Raw genomic sequence first — 15,973 nt, forward strand, 5'->3', positions numbered from 1 at the left:
ACTGAGTTTAGATTTGCACATCACTACACTGTCTTTTGATTTCCATTTGCTTAAAGCAGCTCCCCAAGGAATAGACTTGCATTTGAAACCAAATTAACCCTCTTGAAATAATTAAGTATTCAAACTGATACAGCTGTTACAGCAATAAGAAGAGCCTTTTCCAATCTAAACCATAACAAAACAAATCTAACTAAATCTCATAAGTCCATGTTACGGCCCTAACAGGGCCTCCTCCTGAAGTTGCCTGTGTGGGCGTGTCCTACCATCTCTCCTGCCTTAGGTGCCACCTTTTTCTATCGTACAGCTGACTCACGTCAGCAATTAAAGGTATTTAAGGGCAGAGAAAGGTGAGCTCTGGTGCCAGAGTGCCATGTGAGTGGTTGCAGCTAGTTAGCTGTGTGTTTGCACTAAGTTAGCTGTGTGAGTGTTTGGAGGTTGCAGCTAGTGACATTGTTTTTTTGTGATTGTTTGCTTGGTGGAGAGTGTTTGGTTACTAACCTTTTTTCTGGCTTCCATTATAATAGCTTCTTCTTAATTTTAATTAAATGTAAAACATGTAGTTGACTTTGTATCTGCTTCAAATGTATTCAGTGACTATTTGTCTGCGTCCATATAGTACAGAACTGCATCTTTAGTGTGTTCATTAGATGCACTCATTACTTTCCTCTTCAATACATATTTTTAACATCTGTATATAAAGGAGCTCTCATACAAATAAGTTTCTTTACTGTCTTACTTTTTAATTCTTTTGTAATAAAAATACATGTTAAACAGAGAGAAAGAGAGCACTGCAGTTCTGACTTATTACAAAGTCATAAGCAAAATCGCCCTCGATTAAGGTTGGTGTATAACTCTTTTGTTCCTATCCTTTCCACTACTCACCTTTAACTATAATCTGTGCCACTGCCTCAATCACACCTAGCGTTGACATGGCAACGCACGTGTAATTGTTGGACTGGCGTACGTCAGTCAGTTCTAGTACATTGCGGCCAATGGGCATGTCGTCCTCTGGCGTCAGGTCTTCTGCTCCCAGCATCCATTTCACATATGGCATGGGTGAGCCTACCGCCACGCAGGTGATGTTGACGTTCCCTCCTGGCATGATTTCGCTATCCGCCGGAGGAATGGAAAAGCGAGGGGGGACACGGCGCACTGGACCAAACGGCAAAGAAGGCAAGAGAAGACAAACAATTACGATTTAATGATTGTGCAGAGCGGCGGAGAACAATCAGGAGGTTTGAGCTCTGAGATAAAGTTTTATGACATTCAAGTTAGAGTACAAGCATTTGAACAGTCTGGTACACTACCATTAGGGTGCATGTGATATCAAGATGTTTTATTAATGTGAATTTTAAAATTTTATGAACATAAAAGACAGAAAAAAGGAGAACAAAAATCACAACACACACACACATGCATTCACATGGAAAAACAGCACATGGTATATTACTCTGGAGTAAAATGTACAGGCGGGTTTAGACTTTCAGTATTGCACACAGCCCACAGCTGAGCCACACAAACAGAAAGTGTCAGTTTAATGGAAGAAAAAAGGCAAAAAACAACAACTCAGGACTCGAGAGAACCACTCAGTCGTTACAGTACCAACCTTCTCGCAGCTCTGCAGTGGGAGATATGACATGGCGGGAGGAGGAAGAAAAGACAGGAAAATGCAAAATATCAGAAAGAGAATACAAGACAAAGAGAGATATGTTAGACAAAAAGAGCTTTGCAAGGTGGCAAAATACAGAAAGGACAAGAGAACGAGCAAGGAAGGGCAAGAACGTGTGAGGGGAGGACAGGAAAGAAAAAGAGGCCATACATGGCCAACGTTGGTGAAAGCGTTCCTGTTTAAGGCAGGCTCCTCTGCCAGCTGTCTCCATAGACTGCCTGTCAAACACTCACTGAGCAGCTCTGCAAGATTTCCCTGGCCCTGCAAGCACTGTTAGACACACATCACTGACTGTATGCTGTTTGTGTTTATGTGTATGTGCATGTGAATTTTATATATGACATAGGTGTGTATCCTAATGTGTGTGAATTCAGTGTTTGCTATGTATCCCCATGAGCCATGTTGGAGTCAGAAAAAAAGAAAAAAAAGATGCTCCACTGTTTAAGACCTTTTTTAAGGGGTGGGTTGAAGGCAGACAACAGAGCAAAAGGCCCCAGGAATAAAAATGTCTCCGAGATTCAAACATTTTGTGGGTATGCGTGTGAACGTGCGTGTGCTGAAGGAGCAGAGGGGAAGACAGCGCCTGAGGAGGTGAGATGCCTGTCAGATTTGGAGAGAAATACAAGTTTTAACCAGACAATGATTTGGTTTTTCTCTGAGGTCTAAAGGCTAAGAAGGCAGGGCAAAGAGATAAGTGACTCGAGTGAAACATTTAGGCTAGCTTTAAGAGCGCTCATTCTTAAACCATCCAGTTTCATTGCTCGATAGCTAAAAACTATAAAATATAGTCTACTTAAAAGCATTGTATCATGTTAATAAATTAGATATATTCCTAATATAGGTCTATCTACTGATACGTGTGTGTAAATTTCATCTCATCCACACATAATCATTAGAATTGTTGCATCATCATAAAAAAAGTGTTCAAACTCTTACCTCTTACATAAAGGTTAGCTGGGGTGGAATAACGTGTCCCATCCCTGTTGGTAGCAACACACTCATACTTCCCCTGGTCTGACTCCTCACTCATCTCTATCTGGAGGGCACCTGGATGCATGGAGGGACGGAGAGGAAGAGCAAAAAGATAAAGAGAGGACAGAGAGTCACACAGACAGACAGACAGAAGAAAGAGCAATCACACAGAAGTGGAAGACATTAGGAATTTTGATATAGTAAGTATATACATTAACATATAAATGGTAAAAAAAAAAAAAACTGCAGAAAGAATAAGAATAAATGAGTCTGTGGGCATTTTCAGAAAACAAACAGGCTGAACTCATTCTGAGGAAAGTAGGGGTACAAACAGAGCCAAATCTATAGAGCGACTTTAACAAGTTTCTACCACTTTCAGCAAGAATCTGCCCAAAACAAGGGTCAGCTTCCTGATTTCAAAATATGAAAAAAAGAAAAAAGAAAAAAAGAGAAAAACAACCCAAAAGACCAAAACAAAACCTACAAAAAAGGAGAATGCGGTCTTCATGCAAAGCAAATGAAACAAACAGCTAGAATGCGTAGAAATCCGTCACTGTATTTTGAGAAGAAAAAAAAATGCTGAAAATTGAGATGCAGTTACATTAAGCAACAAATCATGTTTCATTTTCCAAGGATAACGTCTGACAAAAGATATTGCCATGGCAATAAGATTTCCCCAACCCTTTCGGATCCACCAATGGGATCAGGAGTGTGATGTCAATTTAAAACACACCCAATAAGGAGGTAAAGACATCAACCGACCTCCGTCAAGGCCAACAGATGGGAAAAAAAAGAACGACATACGCAAAGCCTTGGGAAGGGACCGATGTTTTCTCGCTCCCTGAAAATAGAAAAACTGTCAAAAAAAGAGTCAACCAGAGGTTCTTTAAAGATGGTGTGGTAAGGCAAAAAAGCGCCCATAAAAACTTTATCAAAAAAGTGGTTGTTTGGGGCTTTTTATCGGTAATGAGAGAGGTAAAGAGAGAGGTAATGGTAAAAACCATGAAAGTATGTGTGTTTCTGTGTGTGTGCGTGTGGAGATTTGAGAATTTATGTGTGCGTGTGAGCGCACTCATGTTTGCAAGTGTGTGTCTGAGTCTTTGCCATCTGGACTTTTCAGCCTGAGCGAATAACAGCTGGGAGGAAAAACAAAACTGGGACGTTTGATTGGGCAAATAGAGACAAGGTAGAAGGAGAGGCCAGGCCAAGCTTAGGTCAAGACCTCTGAGAAAAAGAGAAAAAAAAAAAAAGAAATTCAGGTCACAAAAATTTAAAAAGCAACAAACAAACAGAGGTAGAAGTGAGTACGCTTTTTCACCTCAAACTAAGCAACAAAGAAAGAAAACCAAGTTGTAAACATATCATGCGTTTGATTGGAAACACGGTCGATGTGAACGGTGGTTAAACTGATGGGTACGAAAGAGAGATCACAACATGACGAGGAAGGAAGCAATGGACTTCTTTGTTACAGAGTGAACGCTGAGGCTGAGATGGAAAAATTAAAGTGTGAAGAGGGGATGAAGATGAGAAGAGGGGAGGTGACAGTCATAGTATAATGAGTTGCTTGCTCAACTCCAATTCCTCCTCTTGCACCTACTGCAGATCTGAAGCAGTTGGATGAGTTTTACCAATGTCACAGAGTCTTGAGTCTTTTGGACTAAACCCCATATTGATTAACCCACCCGGGGCTGCTTTTCAGATCTGTGAGACAAGTAGGAACCAGGGGTTGAAAAGGAATCAGGCCACTGTGTCATGTTGGTCCTCCCAGCAGTCTTACCTCGTATGGGCGTGCCACCTGAGTGGGCAATGAATGCACGAGATTAGAGAAGGAGAAGAAGAAGAAAATGTTAGTACCACAGAAGGAGAAGGGGATAAGGGAGGGAGGGACTGGGGGAAGGGGGTGGGGGTGGGGAGTAACTTGGCAAGGAGAAGAATCAAATTAGAGAGAAAGACTCAAAATATAGATCCTTACAGAGCGAGAGGAAGAAGAGGCATAAAGGAAATAGAATAAACTAAGACAGAATAAGCCTGAGAAGAGGAAAAACTGACCTGAGATAGAGCGATAGACAGTGACAGAGCTATAAGGAGATGGGTTATTGATTGGACTTTATTGACTTGTAGCAGGGGTGGATGTGGCTATAGGAGAAGGGTGTCTGCACTACACTCATCTGGGTGTCTAAAAAGTGTACTGGCGAACTCTAAGTCCATTAACTACTATGAGCTTTTAACTGCTCTTGTCCTCTAAATGGCTCGAAACCAGGTTTAATCCTGCTAGTTGCAAAGTGTGTTAAAACCTCTATTAGATAATGCGATATTTGCCCCATGCAAGGCAAGCACCCGCTATTTTAGTTCGTGGCTTCTGAGTTCATCTGAGCAGTGACTTCCTAGTAAATTCACTCTTAGCCAGTCACATCACAGGTCTCTATTCTCTGAAACAGCTGTGCCAATTACAGTGATGCATGATGACAACAGCTCCAAAAACAGCAAGAGGCTGATTAAAAAATGTTATTATTGTCTGGGTGGTGCCGAAAGGCACATCCTAAACACACAACACATCAAATTTGCAGCCAAAGGCAGATGGTGTGGGTTTTTATTCAAGTTGTGGAATAATACCAGAAACAAACAATAAAAACGTGGCAGAAGCCTTTGATGTGCCCTAATCTCTCAGAACTACCTTAAATGATAAATGCTGACATGCAGCTTTGCACAAAATAAACATTTTTTATGGTGATTTAAAAGACTCAACTGTCTGGAGAGCGATTAATTAAGGTGATGTATTTGCATAAATCATAAATACATATTTTCATACTCTGTCATACTTCATTTGCTCTCGCTGATGAAATCACAACAGCGTGGTTCTCAGATAACTTTTCCCAGCACGTCTATACATATTTTCCACCAAAAATGCAGACACCCCACGCGGCGCTGACTTATTGGAATGAACTCACACCTGTTTGTGTGACGTGCGCACAGTGTGGTCGCAAAGTAAAGTCATTTAAAGGTCAGGAAATTACCAAACCAATAAAGCGCAAGCTTTTGTGCCACCACTAAAATAGGGCTTATCACATCAGAGCGCTTTCAGCAGGGCATCAACTGTCAGCCAAGAAATGCTCAACTGAAATCAGACGCATGTGTCGAGCTGATGTCTCTTAGGCTCATCTTAAGGTATCTAAACTGAAAATGTATTTTAAAAAAACTATAGCAAAGTATTTTAAGGTAATACTACCTATGAGAAATGAAAGCTAAAGCCAGCCTCTACTTCCCCCCCCCCCTCAGTCTTATAATGAAATTTTAAAATTTATAAACTAACATGACAAAAAACATCAGTTTTAATCAGATTAAACTATATGTCAGAAAGTAGATTTGCAATTAACAGATACAACTCTGCCTTTAAAGGTGTAACATGAGGAAAAACTAAGGTCTGAGTCCTCACATTACAGGAAAATTTAAGCTGTAGTAATCGCATATTTGGCCCACTGTGCATTTATACGCCAAAGAAGTTTTTCAAAATCACATAAATGATTCAAATGTCTAAAACATTTCACGTGATTATTGGAAAATTAGTGGAAATTACAGCATTTAATCACTAAATTTTCAACTATCCATAAACTGAGCAGACGAGATTGTTTCTTCTTCTTTTTAAAACAGTTAATCCTTGCTAAGCTCTTTTTTACACTAATGCAGTGTAACGTCTGACCACTACTTTTACACCACAGCAGCTAGACTTATATGTTTTCATATATGCCTATCACAATGCACAGCTAATGTCTAGAAGGCTGAAACGTGGTCTCGATTGATTTCTTTATCCTGGCTCCACCAGTGGCCATCTAGAGCTCATAGCTATTGACTGGTAACTTTATACAGCAGACTGGAGATAGTAAGTGGATGAGTGAAAGGCAGGGTGAGTGAGTGAGTGAGGGAAAGAATATTTGAATTAGCAAAGGAGTGGAAAAGTAAATAGGTGAGTGTGAGGAGAAAAAATATTATTCTCTGGGCGTGGAAGGGCTGCAGGTGCACAGATGAGGGTGAGGTCAGCTACATCTAGGTTGACAGAGTGTGTGTGTGTGTGTCTTTCTATGTGCATGTCTGTGTGTGTGTGTGTGTTTGTATGTCCTCTTTGTGGCATCTACCTTTAGCCAGTACAATGTACAGGTGCTTTGAGAGACAAGTGCGTGTATTACAGTGGGTGTGTTCACATCTATGCTTTGTGCTGTGTAAAAACTGTTAGTATGCCATGCATTTTAATAACACTGCAATAGTTGTAAAAGTGAGCAGCAGCAAAATCAGTAGCAACATTAGTGAACAGTATATAGAAAAGTGGACAGTGAGGGTGTGGGCCTTGGAACAGAAGCACTTACCAAAGGACTCTGTGGTTAAAAAGATACAAAGAGAAAAGAAACAGCATAGACATTGCATTACAATCGGACCATTAGTTACACAGAGGAGTTGACTTAGTAGAAACACCTTGAAAACTCCACAAAAAAAAGTAATGATATGGAAATTTATACTTTAAAGAATCATACAAGTCACGCTATTTTTCATCATAATAATAACCACTTAAAAAAGCTAACATGGCTAACTACCAAGTATTTTACATTTTAAGTTGTAACAATTTTTCTACATCCTTTAAATGTTTTTTTTTATTTTATTTATAAATTAAGATAAGAAAGAATCCAGTGCAGGGTCTTAGGGGTTGAGCCAGATAATAATAATAATAATAATGATAATAATAAAAAAAGCAGGGACACAAACAAATAGGTTGGTATATCCACACAGAAGCCAGAGACTTGGGTGTCCAATCACAAGAAAGGGGGTTTTAGGTCCAGAGTCGGTCCCTGAAAGCAGAAGGAGGACTGAGGAGGGAGCGGACTTACACACTACTGTGGCTCAAGAAAAAAACAAAAATATAAAAAGAAAAAAATCTTGACTGAAATGGATTAATGATTTGACTGGAACAGAATAAACTGTCCTCGTATTATTCAATTTTGGTTTTTGAAATTCTGTTATCAGATTTTCTCAGATAACACGAATACATGTTCTTGGGCTCAGTGTCACATCCACCCAGGATGTTCTTTCCGACAAATCAGGAAAAACAAAATGTTATTCAAGTAAGTCACAGCAGTGAGCTCTATGTTAGAGAGGCCATTCAGTCAGTACATGCCACCACCACTTGGTTTTGCTAAATCTTGTCTGTAGATACAGTTTTTGAGTTTTTACTAGAGATGTAGCCCACTGATGTCTCTTAGGGGCATTTTTAGTATTCTTTTACAGAAACTTTAACTGTCTGTGATGGTGACTTGCACAGGAAGACCTCAGAGTTAGGAGAAAAGTCGGGAGTCCACTTTTAAAAAGGCTTAGAAGAGTTTAGAAGGGTTGGCAACTGTATACAGTCAACTCATAACAACAGCAGCAACAGCAGCAGCAGCAGAAAGAGAGGCAGCTGAGAAATACAGCCAGTACAGCAGGAGTGTGGAGTAAGAAAAAGGGTTAACAAGGGCAAGAAAAACAGAAACTTTGTAGGAACGGGAAATAAATAATGGGTTTAAGGGGCAGATATTAAGAAGGGGACATAAAACGAAATGGTGGAGGAAAAACCCTTAAGGTGGAAATAAAATCTGGGATTGAAGAGAAGGCAAAAGAATGGAGGGATAAAAGCACTGGTTACCTGAGCGGAGCTGCTTGATTCTTCCATTGTTATTGGACGTGTTGACCGGGAGGAAATCCTTGAACCAGGTAATTTCTGGGTCAGGGTTGCCGCTAGCGGCGCATAGCATAGTGGCAGTCCGAGAACGCTCCACCACTTTCAGCTGGGGGCCCATGTCAATGGTGGGAAACCCTGAGGGCAGCTGATCCTCTGGAAGGATTAGGTACACAAGTAAAATATTTAACCTAGTAAGACAGAGAAGCAGTTTTCTACTAACATCTTCCTGCAGTCTTTTCACCCTCACTTACACGTTTGTCATGTTTTGATTGTACTGAATAGATTTGAGTCCATCATTCCATGAGACAGGTTGTCTCTGATTTTTGTCCAGTTCTTCTGTAATTTGGAATACCTTGACTATTTCTCCCAGTTTCCTCAACTCCTTAAAAAACACCCTCCCACTGAGAGCCACTTTGTTTGTCCTCAGCTGTCCAGTTTGCTCAATTCTTCCAGCCCACACTGCAGACCACACAGAGATATGCCTAGTTTGTACTAATAACTCTTTGGGAATGACCTTGTTGGCGCAAAAATAAAAGTTTATGCCTGTAAAATTGTGTTATCTTTGGCATTTTTTGTGGATTCAGCTAAAGAAATTGGAACAAATTATGTGTTTTTGTTACAGGCTGTTAGGCAAAAAGCCTAAAGATACAATTTAAAACTGTTTCTTTCCTAAGTTGTCTGTTATGTGTAGACACAACACTACTTCATCCCTTGAGTTAGGCATCGTTTTATGCTTAAATGAGATCAGTGTTAAGTGGCTCAAGAAACAGACAAACAAACAATCCTCTTAAAATTGTCAGGCACAAGGACGTGAAGTGAAAAGCAGCCAATCACCCCCCCTTACTTAAGTCTTTGGGAGTAGATCTCACCAAGAATTCAGCATGAAAACAAATAACTGTGTTTCCCCAAGTGTCAAACTAATACTTGAGATTGCCCCGCCTGTCTGCGAGCAGTGCAATTTAGGCTATTAAGAAAGCTCTCACACAGTGATCAGTCTGTGCTCAATGTAAGAAATTCCTGAGGCCTGAAGACACACAGCTTAAGCACCGAAATGACATCGGGGAGGTTCAAATGCTAGTCCAGTCTCAGAGGAACTTTCAGGGGAAAACTTGTGAGCTAAATGGTGAAAGACTAATTTGGATTCAGTTTAAGTCAAAATATGTTTCATCAGCCTTGAGTCCAGAGGCAAGACTTTTGAAGAATCCAATAGTGAGGTCAAATAGCATAAGTAACATTTCATCCTACCTGACAAATTCATTAATGCTTTAGGCAACAGCTTTTTGAACAGGAATCAGGTGAGCTACAGTTTCTGTAGCGCCGCGTTTTGTACAGCATGAGCAGGTTGCATAAAGTCAAATGTGTGAGCCCTATAAAGACTTATCTACTGGGACTTGCACTCTTTTGGGATGGAAAATCAAATGAAATTTCATTAAATCAATTAAATCAAAAATAGAGAGTCATTTCACTGTGAGAGAGGAAATCAAAGGCAGTGAACCAACTTCATTCAACTGAAGTAGGAGATTTAACAGAAGGGGGGGACAATGGCTTCGAGGAAGTAGGGGATCAAAGACGAGTGAACCCAGCTCACTAAAAACTGAAAGGATACGGTATCCCCCCTTTGAATCAAAAAGCTACAGAGCAAACCAGGTTTTTAAAACTTTGTTCAAGGCTACACAATGAATGCCACATTTGTGAGTCATCTATAATACAGGGAATAAAATCGTTAAATAAAGTCAGACGAACAAGGAATATTTATATAGAAGACAAGTTTATTTTAAGCCCTCAACCCTCCACAATCCCACACACACAAACACTCGCATACATATATTTTTTGTTTTACCCAGAATCCCTTGTGACTTTATCCCTCTATGCCAAACAGAACCTCATTAACGGGAAATCCTAGCGCTGAACCTCGCCAAGGAGATGCTAATTCTGGTACCAGCCCATCGAACCATGGCTGATAGGTCGTGAGACGCCGGTTTCATGAGTGCGTGTGTGGCCTTTTAACAGCTCCGGTTTCAATCAATCACCACGCCCGACAAATGGAAACACGGACATAATAAACCAAGAGGACAAGATGAGAAGGTGTTTGTGTGTACGAGCGTGCCAGCGAGCACGGGTGGCGAAGAGGGCGAAAGTGTGAAGACGAAAAAAGAGAGAAGGAGAATAGACCAGAATAGATTCAAACAGACTGGGAAAAAGAAAGAGTGACAGAAAGGAAAACACAGCGAGAGAGAACAAGAGAGAGAAATAGAGAAATAGAGAGGGAGAGAGAGCACAAGGGACCTATACAGCATAACAATCATGATTCTCTCTGCTTTCATTATGCAAACGCTTACTTCAAAGCCAGCCCCTTGTAGGCAGGAATAATGCATTCTATTTCATCTACCTGGGGTGGGACACTGCACTGAACATTGAGGATGCACAGTCAGAATGCTACTCCCTGAGAACGTGCATCTTTCTCTGCCCCTTTCCTACAACCACTTAGCATGTGCACAAAGAAAACAAAGTTGGAAATGTACCACTGCTGGTTGAAGCGTTTAAAGCCTTGCAAAACACACAAGTATGCTCATGTAATAGCTGAAAATATTTGCACACACATAGAAGTATATGTACAAAAAAACACCACAAAGACAAACACATACACACAAATTTAAAGTTGACAAGGTGGAAAGTGATGTAAATGAAAGGTTGAGGGAGGTTTCAATTGGCTAAAGCACACACACAAGTTAACGTGCGCACACAATCAGCATTCCGCCATCCATGATGGCGACAGGTGTAAGCAACACCGCAGTGTGTTTGGGTCAAAGCCGCTGCAGCATGTGTATTTGAGACTGGGTTGCTGAATGGTAACAGCTAAGAACCCCTGAGGTCAGGGTAGATTAGTAACCCTACACTCCCTTGTTGGCGTGGCCTTGCACACATCACATTGTTTCATTTGGATGTGCTCCCTACTTCACCATTTCCACTGAGAGCCACCCAGATAATTTCACAGCTCATAGAAAAAGCCCCGCTCTCGCAATCATGGGAACCATTGCGCAAACACTGTCCCCTTTATATAAGACCTCCAAAATGAATTCTGCACGCATTGCTCTCTGGGTTTGTCATCTGTAAATTTGGAAGTCAAGCCTGGTTTTATAATCATGGGAAGAATGAGCTGGCTGCTGTATCAGAACCCAGAGTGCACCTGCAAACAAACCTGTTTCTGCCATTCACAACTGCTGCACAGTATAAACAGTGAATGCTTATAAAACAGATGACTTTAGATTTTCTAATAAAATGTTGTGTTTCTGACGTGTTAACCTCTTCCTTCTGTCTGTGATGGGTTTGTCAGGTGTGCCTGCAACACTCTAGCACTGTTACAAGTCATTTATTGTTGCAAAAAGCACCACATGACAACAAGAAGTTGTCACTGAACACAAACAGAAGAAAGTAAATAAGTTGGAACTACAAAACTCCATCATTAACTTTATTTTTTTGGGCTCAAGTACCTAAAATAACGCACAAGCTTTGTCTTCAACCACTAGTTATACAATACCTGATTGTGCCACGGATACTAAAGCACATAATTGCTCTCAGCTTCATTATTATTTCAACCACTGCCAATCACAGCCATTTACTGGAAGCCCAGATTTCAATTAGCCTGGTTCTAATCCTCAGTAATTAAGCCAGCTGACCTTAACACCGGATCCCTCCTGTCAGAGAGTGAGTCAGTCAGTCAGTCACCGGAGCTGTGTCTTTAGAGAGCCAGAGGGGAGGCATGGAGACATGACTGACAAGACTGCATGTGTGTTTGAGTGCTTTTGTTTAAGTGTGTATGTGTGTGTGTGTTCGTGTGTGTGTATTTGTGTGGGTACATTTGGACTGACAGTCTATCGGGGACTATTAGCTGCTCCCAGGTGGCCTTTTATTCATCCACAACACAATGAGTCCTCAGAGGAACAGAAAGAGGCTAATCACTACATAAAGGCGGACTGTTTTAGATTGAGGATACGTTTGTATGTCTCTATGTGAGTGTGTGTGTGCTTGAGTGGTTATGGTCTTGATAAGGAAAAAAAACCTGGAAATGAGTGTATTCATCCATCAAGAGTAAAACAAAAATCAAAAATAGACGCAGACACACACAAAAGTAAGCATGCCTGCTTGCACTCAGATGGACAAGTGCACAAACACGCACAAAGACGACCATGTGAGACAGGAAAAATTCTGGATGGATGGAGCGGAACAGCACAGAAGATGCAAAGAGTGGTCTGATGTGAATAATTTAGAGGCTGCTGTGTAGTAGACTTAAGAGCATGAGGAGAGACAGAATGAGCGAGAGTTTGGGAAAAGGAGGAATGTTTGAAAAGATAAAGAGAGGAAAGGGAAAGAGTAAAAGTAGGAGGGATGGACTTGGAAACAAACAAAAACAAGTATAAGAGAAACAGGAAGAACTGAAAACTATGCTATCACCCATCAGACAGACAAGAGGGACACAGAGAGAAAGAGAAAGACAGAAGGGGAGAGAAAGCATGAGAAGACAGAACAATAGGCTGCATGTCCGTTCCCCATGAGCATGTACTGTAAAGGCAGGCAATGTGATTATCCACACTTGAGCAACTTCACTCACTAAGACACTCTTGAGCTTCAAACAACTGGTACATAATGTTCTCCTAATGGACTCCACTAACACTAACATCACTATCTGCATTAATGGACTCTTGCGAACACTAAACCGTCTACTGCAGCGGATCCAGGCTCACACTTGAATATATAGCCGCATGCGAAGAATCCCCCAAGCCTCCAATTTCCATCCATTCAGTCAGCCATCCATTAGTTACACCCACTTTATCCTGTTATTCTGGGTTACAAACAGGAATAGTCATTTGCAAATCATTGTCACTAAATTATCAGAGGAGCAGTTAACCATTGCAACTATTTCTTTTTAAATATTGCTTCAGTTAGTTAGTTAAGAAAACCTGCAAAAAACAATGATACGCCTTTTAAATGTATATATATATATATATATATATATATATATATTATATATACATAATTATATATATATATATATATATATATGATACTATATTATATATATATATATATTCAGGATATTAATTTCTGTATTTCTGTACTATTGGAGGGTCTTTACCTTACAATATAAAGTGCATTGAGGCAACTCACCTTTAAGGTCTAAAGGTGAGGTGATGTATATACTGTATACGTATATACTACATGGACAAAACAGGCGCACTACTTAATCTTTGCATGACATGATTCAAGTTATCTGCCACAGTGTACAAAACTCAAGCACATGGTAAAATGGTAAATGGCCTGTATTTATATAGCGCTTTACTAGTCCCTAAGGACCCCAAAGCGCTTTACATATCCAGTCATCCACCCATTCACACACACATTCACACACTGGTGATGGCAAGCTACATTGTAGCCACAGCCACCCTGGGGCGCACTGACAGAGGCGAGGCTGCCGGACACTGGCGCCACCGGGCCCTCTGACCACCACCAGTAGGCAACGGGTGAAGTGTCTTGCCCAAGGACACAACGACCGAGACTGTCCAAGCCGGGGCTCGAACCGGCAACCTTCCGATTACAAGGCGAACTCCCAACTCTTGAGCCACGATCGCCCATGGGCATGGAACCTGCCTTTATAAAGAGATTGCAACAGACTGGCGACCTGTCCAGTGTGTACCCCGCCTCTCGCTCTCTGGCAGCTGGGGGGACTGGAGCCTCTCCCAGCTACCAGGTTGGATGAATGGATAGAGAATTTTTTGGCATAGAAGTATTACTAGGAACAAAAGGATGGGGTTTTAAACAGGGCCAATCCATCCAGTAAAAAGCCACTGAAAAGCTGTTGAAAAGATGACTTTTGCAGAAGTCTAAATGACACTGACATTCAGTTAAAAAATGAAACCCTTGTTTCTTTGGGTTATTGAAGAATTTTGGTTGAAAAGTGAAAAGAGCATTTCCTTTCATCTTTTGAAAGATGAGGAGCAGGAGATTCAGACCCACACGCCTCTCACTGTGAGGCAAACTTCTTAACCCACAATCTCCCTCTCTCTCTCTCTCTCTCTCTCTCACACACACACACACACACACACACACACACACACACACACACACACACACACACACACACACACTCACACACACACTATGTAAATTGCATAATATACTTCAGCATTCCCCTTCCTGCAACCCTGAAATGGATAAGCAGAAGAGAATAGATGGATGGATGAACTACTAGTCTGCAGTCTGGTGTGTTGCTGCCTGATCAATTCACAATCAAATGAAATGGCACAGCTAGGTGTGATGCAGACGCTTACTAGACTACTTTACTTCGTTTTTAGAGGTCTTTCTAAACTCCTGAAAAGACAAATGCTTTTGTTTTTCGTCAATAAAAATTCTCATGTTACCCTCAGAGTGAACCCTCAAAGGTTCACTCTGAGCCAGGAAAACCCCATTTGTTATAAAATGAAGTGTGTCATAAACAATTTATTAGCTGTTTATGTACAGATTATAAACGCCACCTAAGATGTGAGACAGCTGGATGGAAAAACTGTGTGGGGGAGTTCACACTGACCTCGTAACACAGTGAGTCTGGCAGTGGCAGTAATCTCTCCTGCAGAGCTGGAGGCGTGACATTCATAAACTGCCTCGTCTCTGGGGGTCCTCAGCGGCTGGATCCTCAGGACTGAGCCGGATCCATCATCAAACTCTATAACCTGTTAGTGGGGGAATATGTTAAAGCAGCTAAAATTTCTATTTCTATTATAGATTGGAGAATGCGCAAGGTCAAAGATTTCCTTGATGAATGAGTGCATAACGTGCAGTTCCCAAAATTCAGTGGCAGCATATTTGTTTGGATCATTTGTATTTGCAAAGGAAAAGGTTTTTAAGGCTTTCCCCCCATTTTTTTTTTTTACTATGGAAAGCTGAATCCAAAGTATGACATCGTTGAAAACACAGCTTAAAACAGATCTCAGGTTTGGAGAAAAGCAAAGACCTTACACTTGAATATCTCTCATGTTCTTTTTCACATGTAATGACCAGATTTTTCAGATCTGCTGGACTGCACATTATAACTGCTGTTGCATAAGTCTAATACATGCATGTAATTGATCTGGATTCTGAATTCTGGGAATGTTTCCACTGACTGAAATCCAATAAAAATAAATCCCACAACAAGTCCTAACCTACAGGACGTCAATGGGAAATATACAGCAGGTAGCCCAAATGTTATATAGTCTGGATTAAAAATAAAATATCTCCTCGAGTGATTTAATCATGAACAGGAAGATACTGAGGTGAACTTGAACCTGGAAGGAAACTCCACTTATTAAAGTGGAAAAGCACCCTGAGCTGAGGGTGACACTGGCTGAGCAGGACCAAGGCTGATTCAACATCTCCATCTAAGAGTGACTTGTGGGGTGGGGAAATAAAGCAAAGGTTAGAGCCTACGGGAAACCAATAAGGCTGATCATATAAGAATCTCATATAGTGTAGCCCCAGGCATCAACTGACATATGACAAAGTTGAAGCATTCCAGACATCTGTATGGCAGTATAAAAAACAGTTCAAATTGACAGTTTTTGTTGTTGTATGCAAACAGATGCATTGGATTATATATA

General features: G+C 40.9%; 1 protein-coding gene across 26 annotated transcripts in view; it reads right to left on the reverse strand.

Annotated features, from left to right (window-relative positions):
* The window catches only part of ptprdb (protein tyrosine phosphatase receptor type Db), a 163,662-nt gene that overhangs the window by 39,314 nt on the left and 108,375 nt on the right, over positions 1 to 15,973 (reverse strand). For 9 of the 26 annotated variants that reach the window (XM_014339936.2, XM_014339934.2, XM_042228432.1 and 6 more), the window contains 7 exons: positions 14,926 to 15,067; positions 8,307 to 8,495; positions 7,000 to 7,008; positions 4,419 to 4,436; positions 2,606 to 2,716; positions 1,607 to 1,618; positions 883 to 1,152 (listed from right to left, as the gene is read on the reverse strand). In XM_014339936.2, the coding sequence (XP_014195422.1) occupies positions 883 to 1,152; positions 1,607 to 1,618; positions 2,606 to 2,716; positions 4,419 to 4,436; positions 7,000 to 7,008; positions 8,307 to 8,495; positions 14,926 to 15,067 (751 nt within the window). The remainder of the gene's footprint in view (positions 1 to 882; positions 1,153 to 1,606; positions 1,619 to 2,605; positions 2,717 to 4,418; positions 4,437 to 6,999; positions 7,009 to 8,306; positions 8,496 to 14,925; positions 15,068 to 15,973) is intronic. The other 17 variants (XM_014339937.2, XM_042228436.1, XM_042228438.1 and 14 more) reach the window with 6 other exon arrangements.

This window comes from Haplochromis burtoni, unplaced genomic scaffold (assembly GCF_018398535.1).
Source record: "Haplochromis burtoni strain Fernald_Lab_line unplaced genomic scaffold, NCSU_Asbu1 Contig_323, whole genome shotgun sequence".
Taxonomy (NCBI): Eukaryota; Metazoa; Chordata; class Actinopteri; order Cichliformes; family Cichlidae; genus Haplochromis; species Haplochromis burtoni.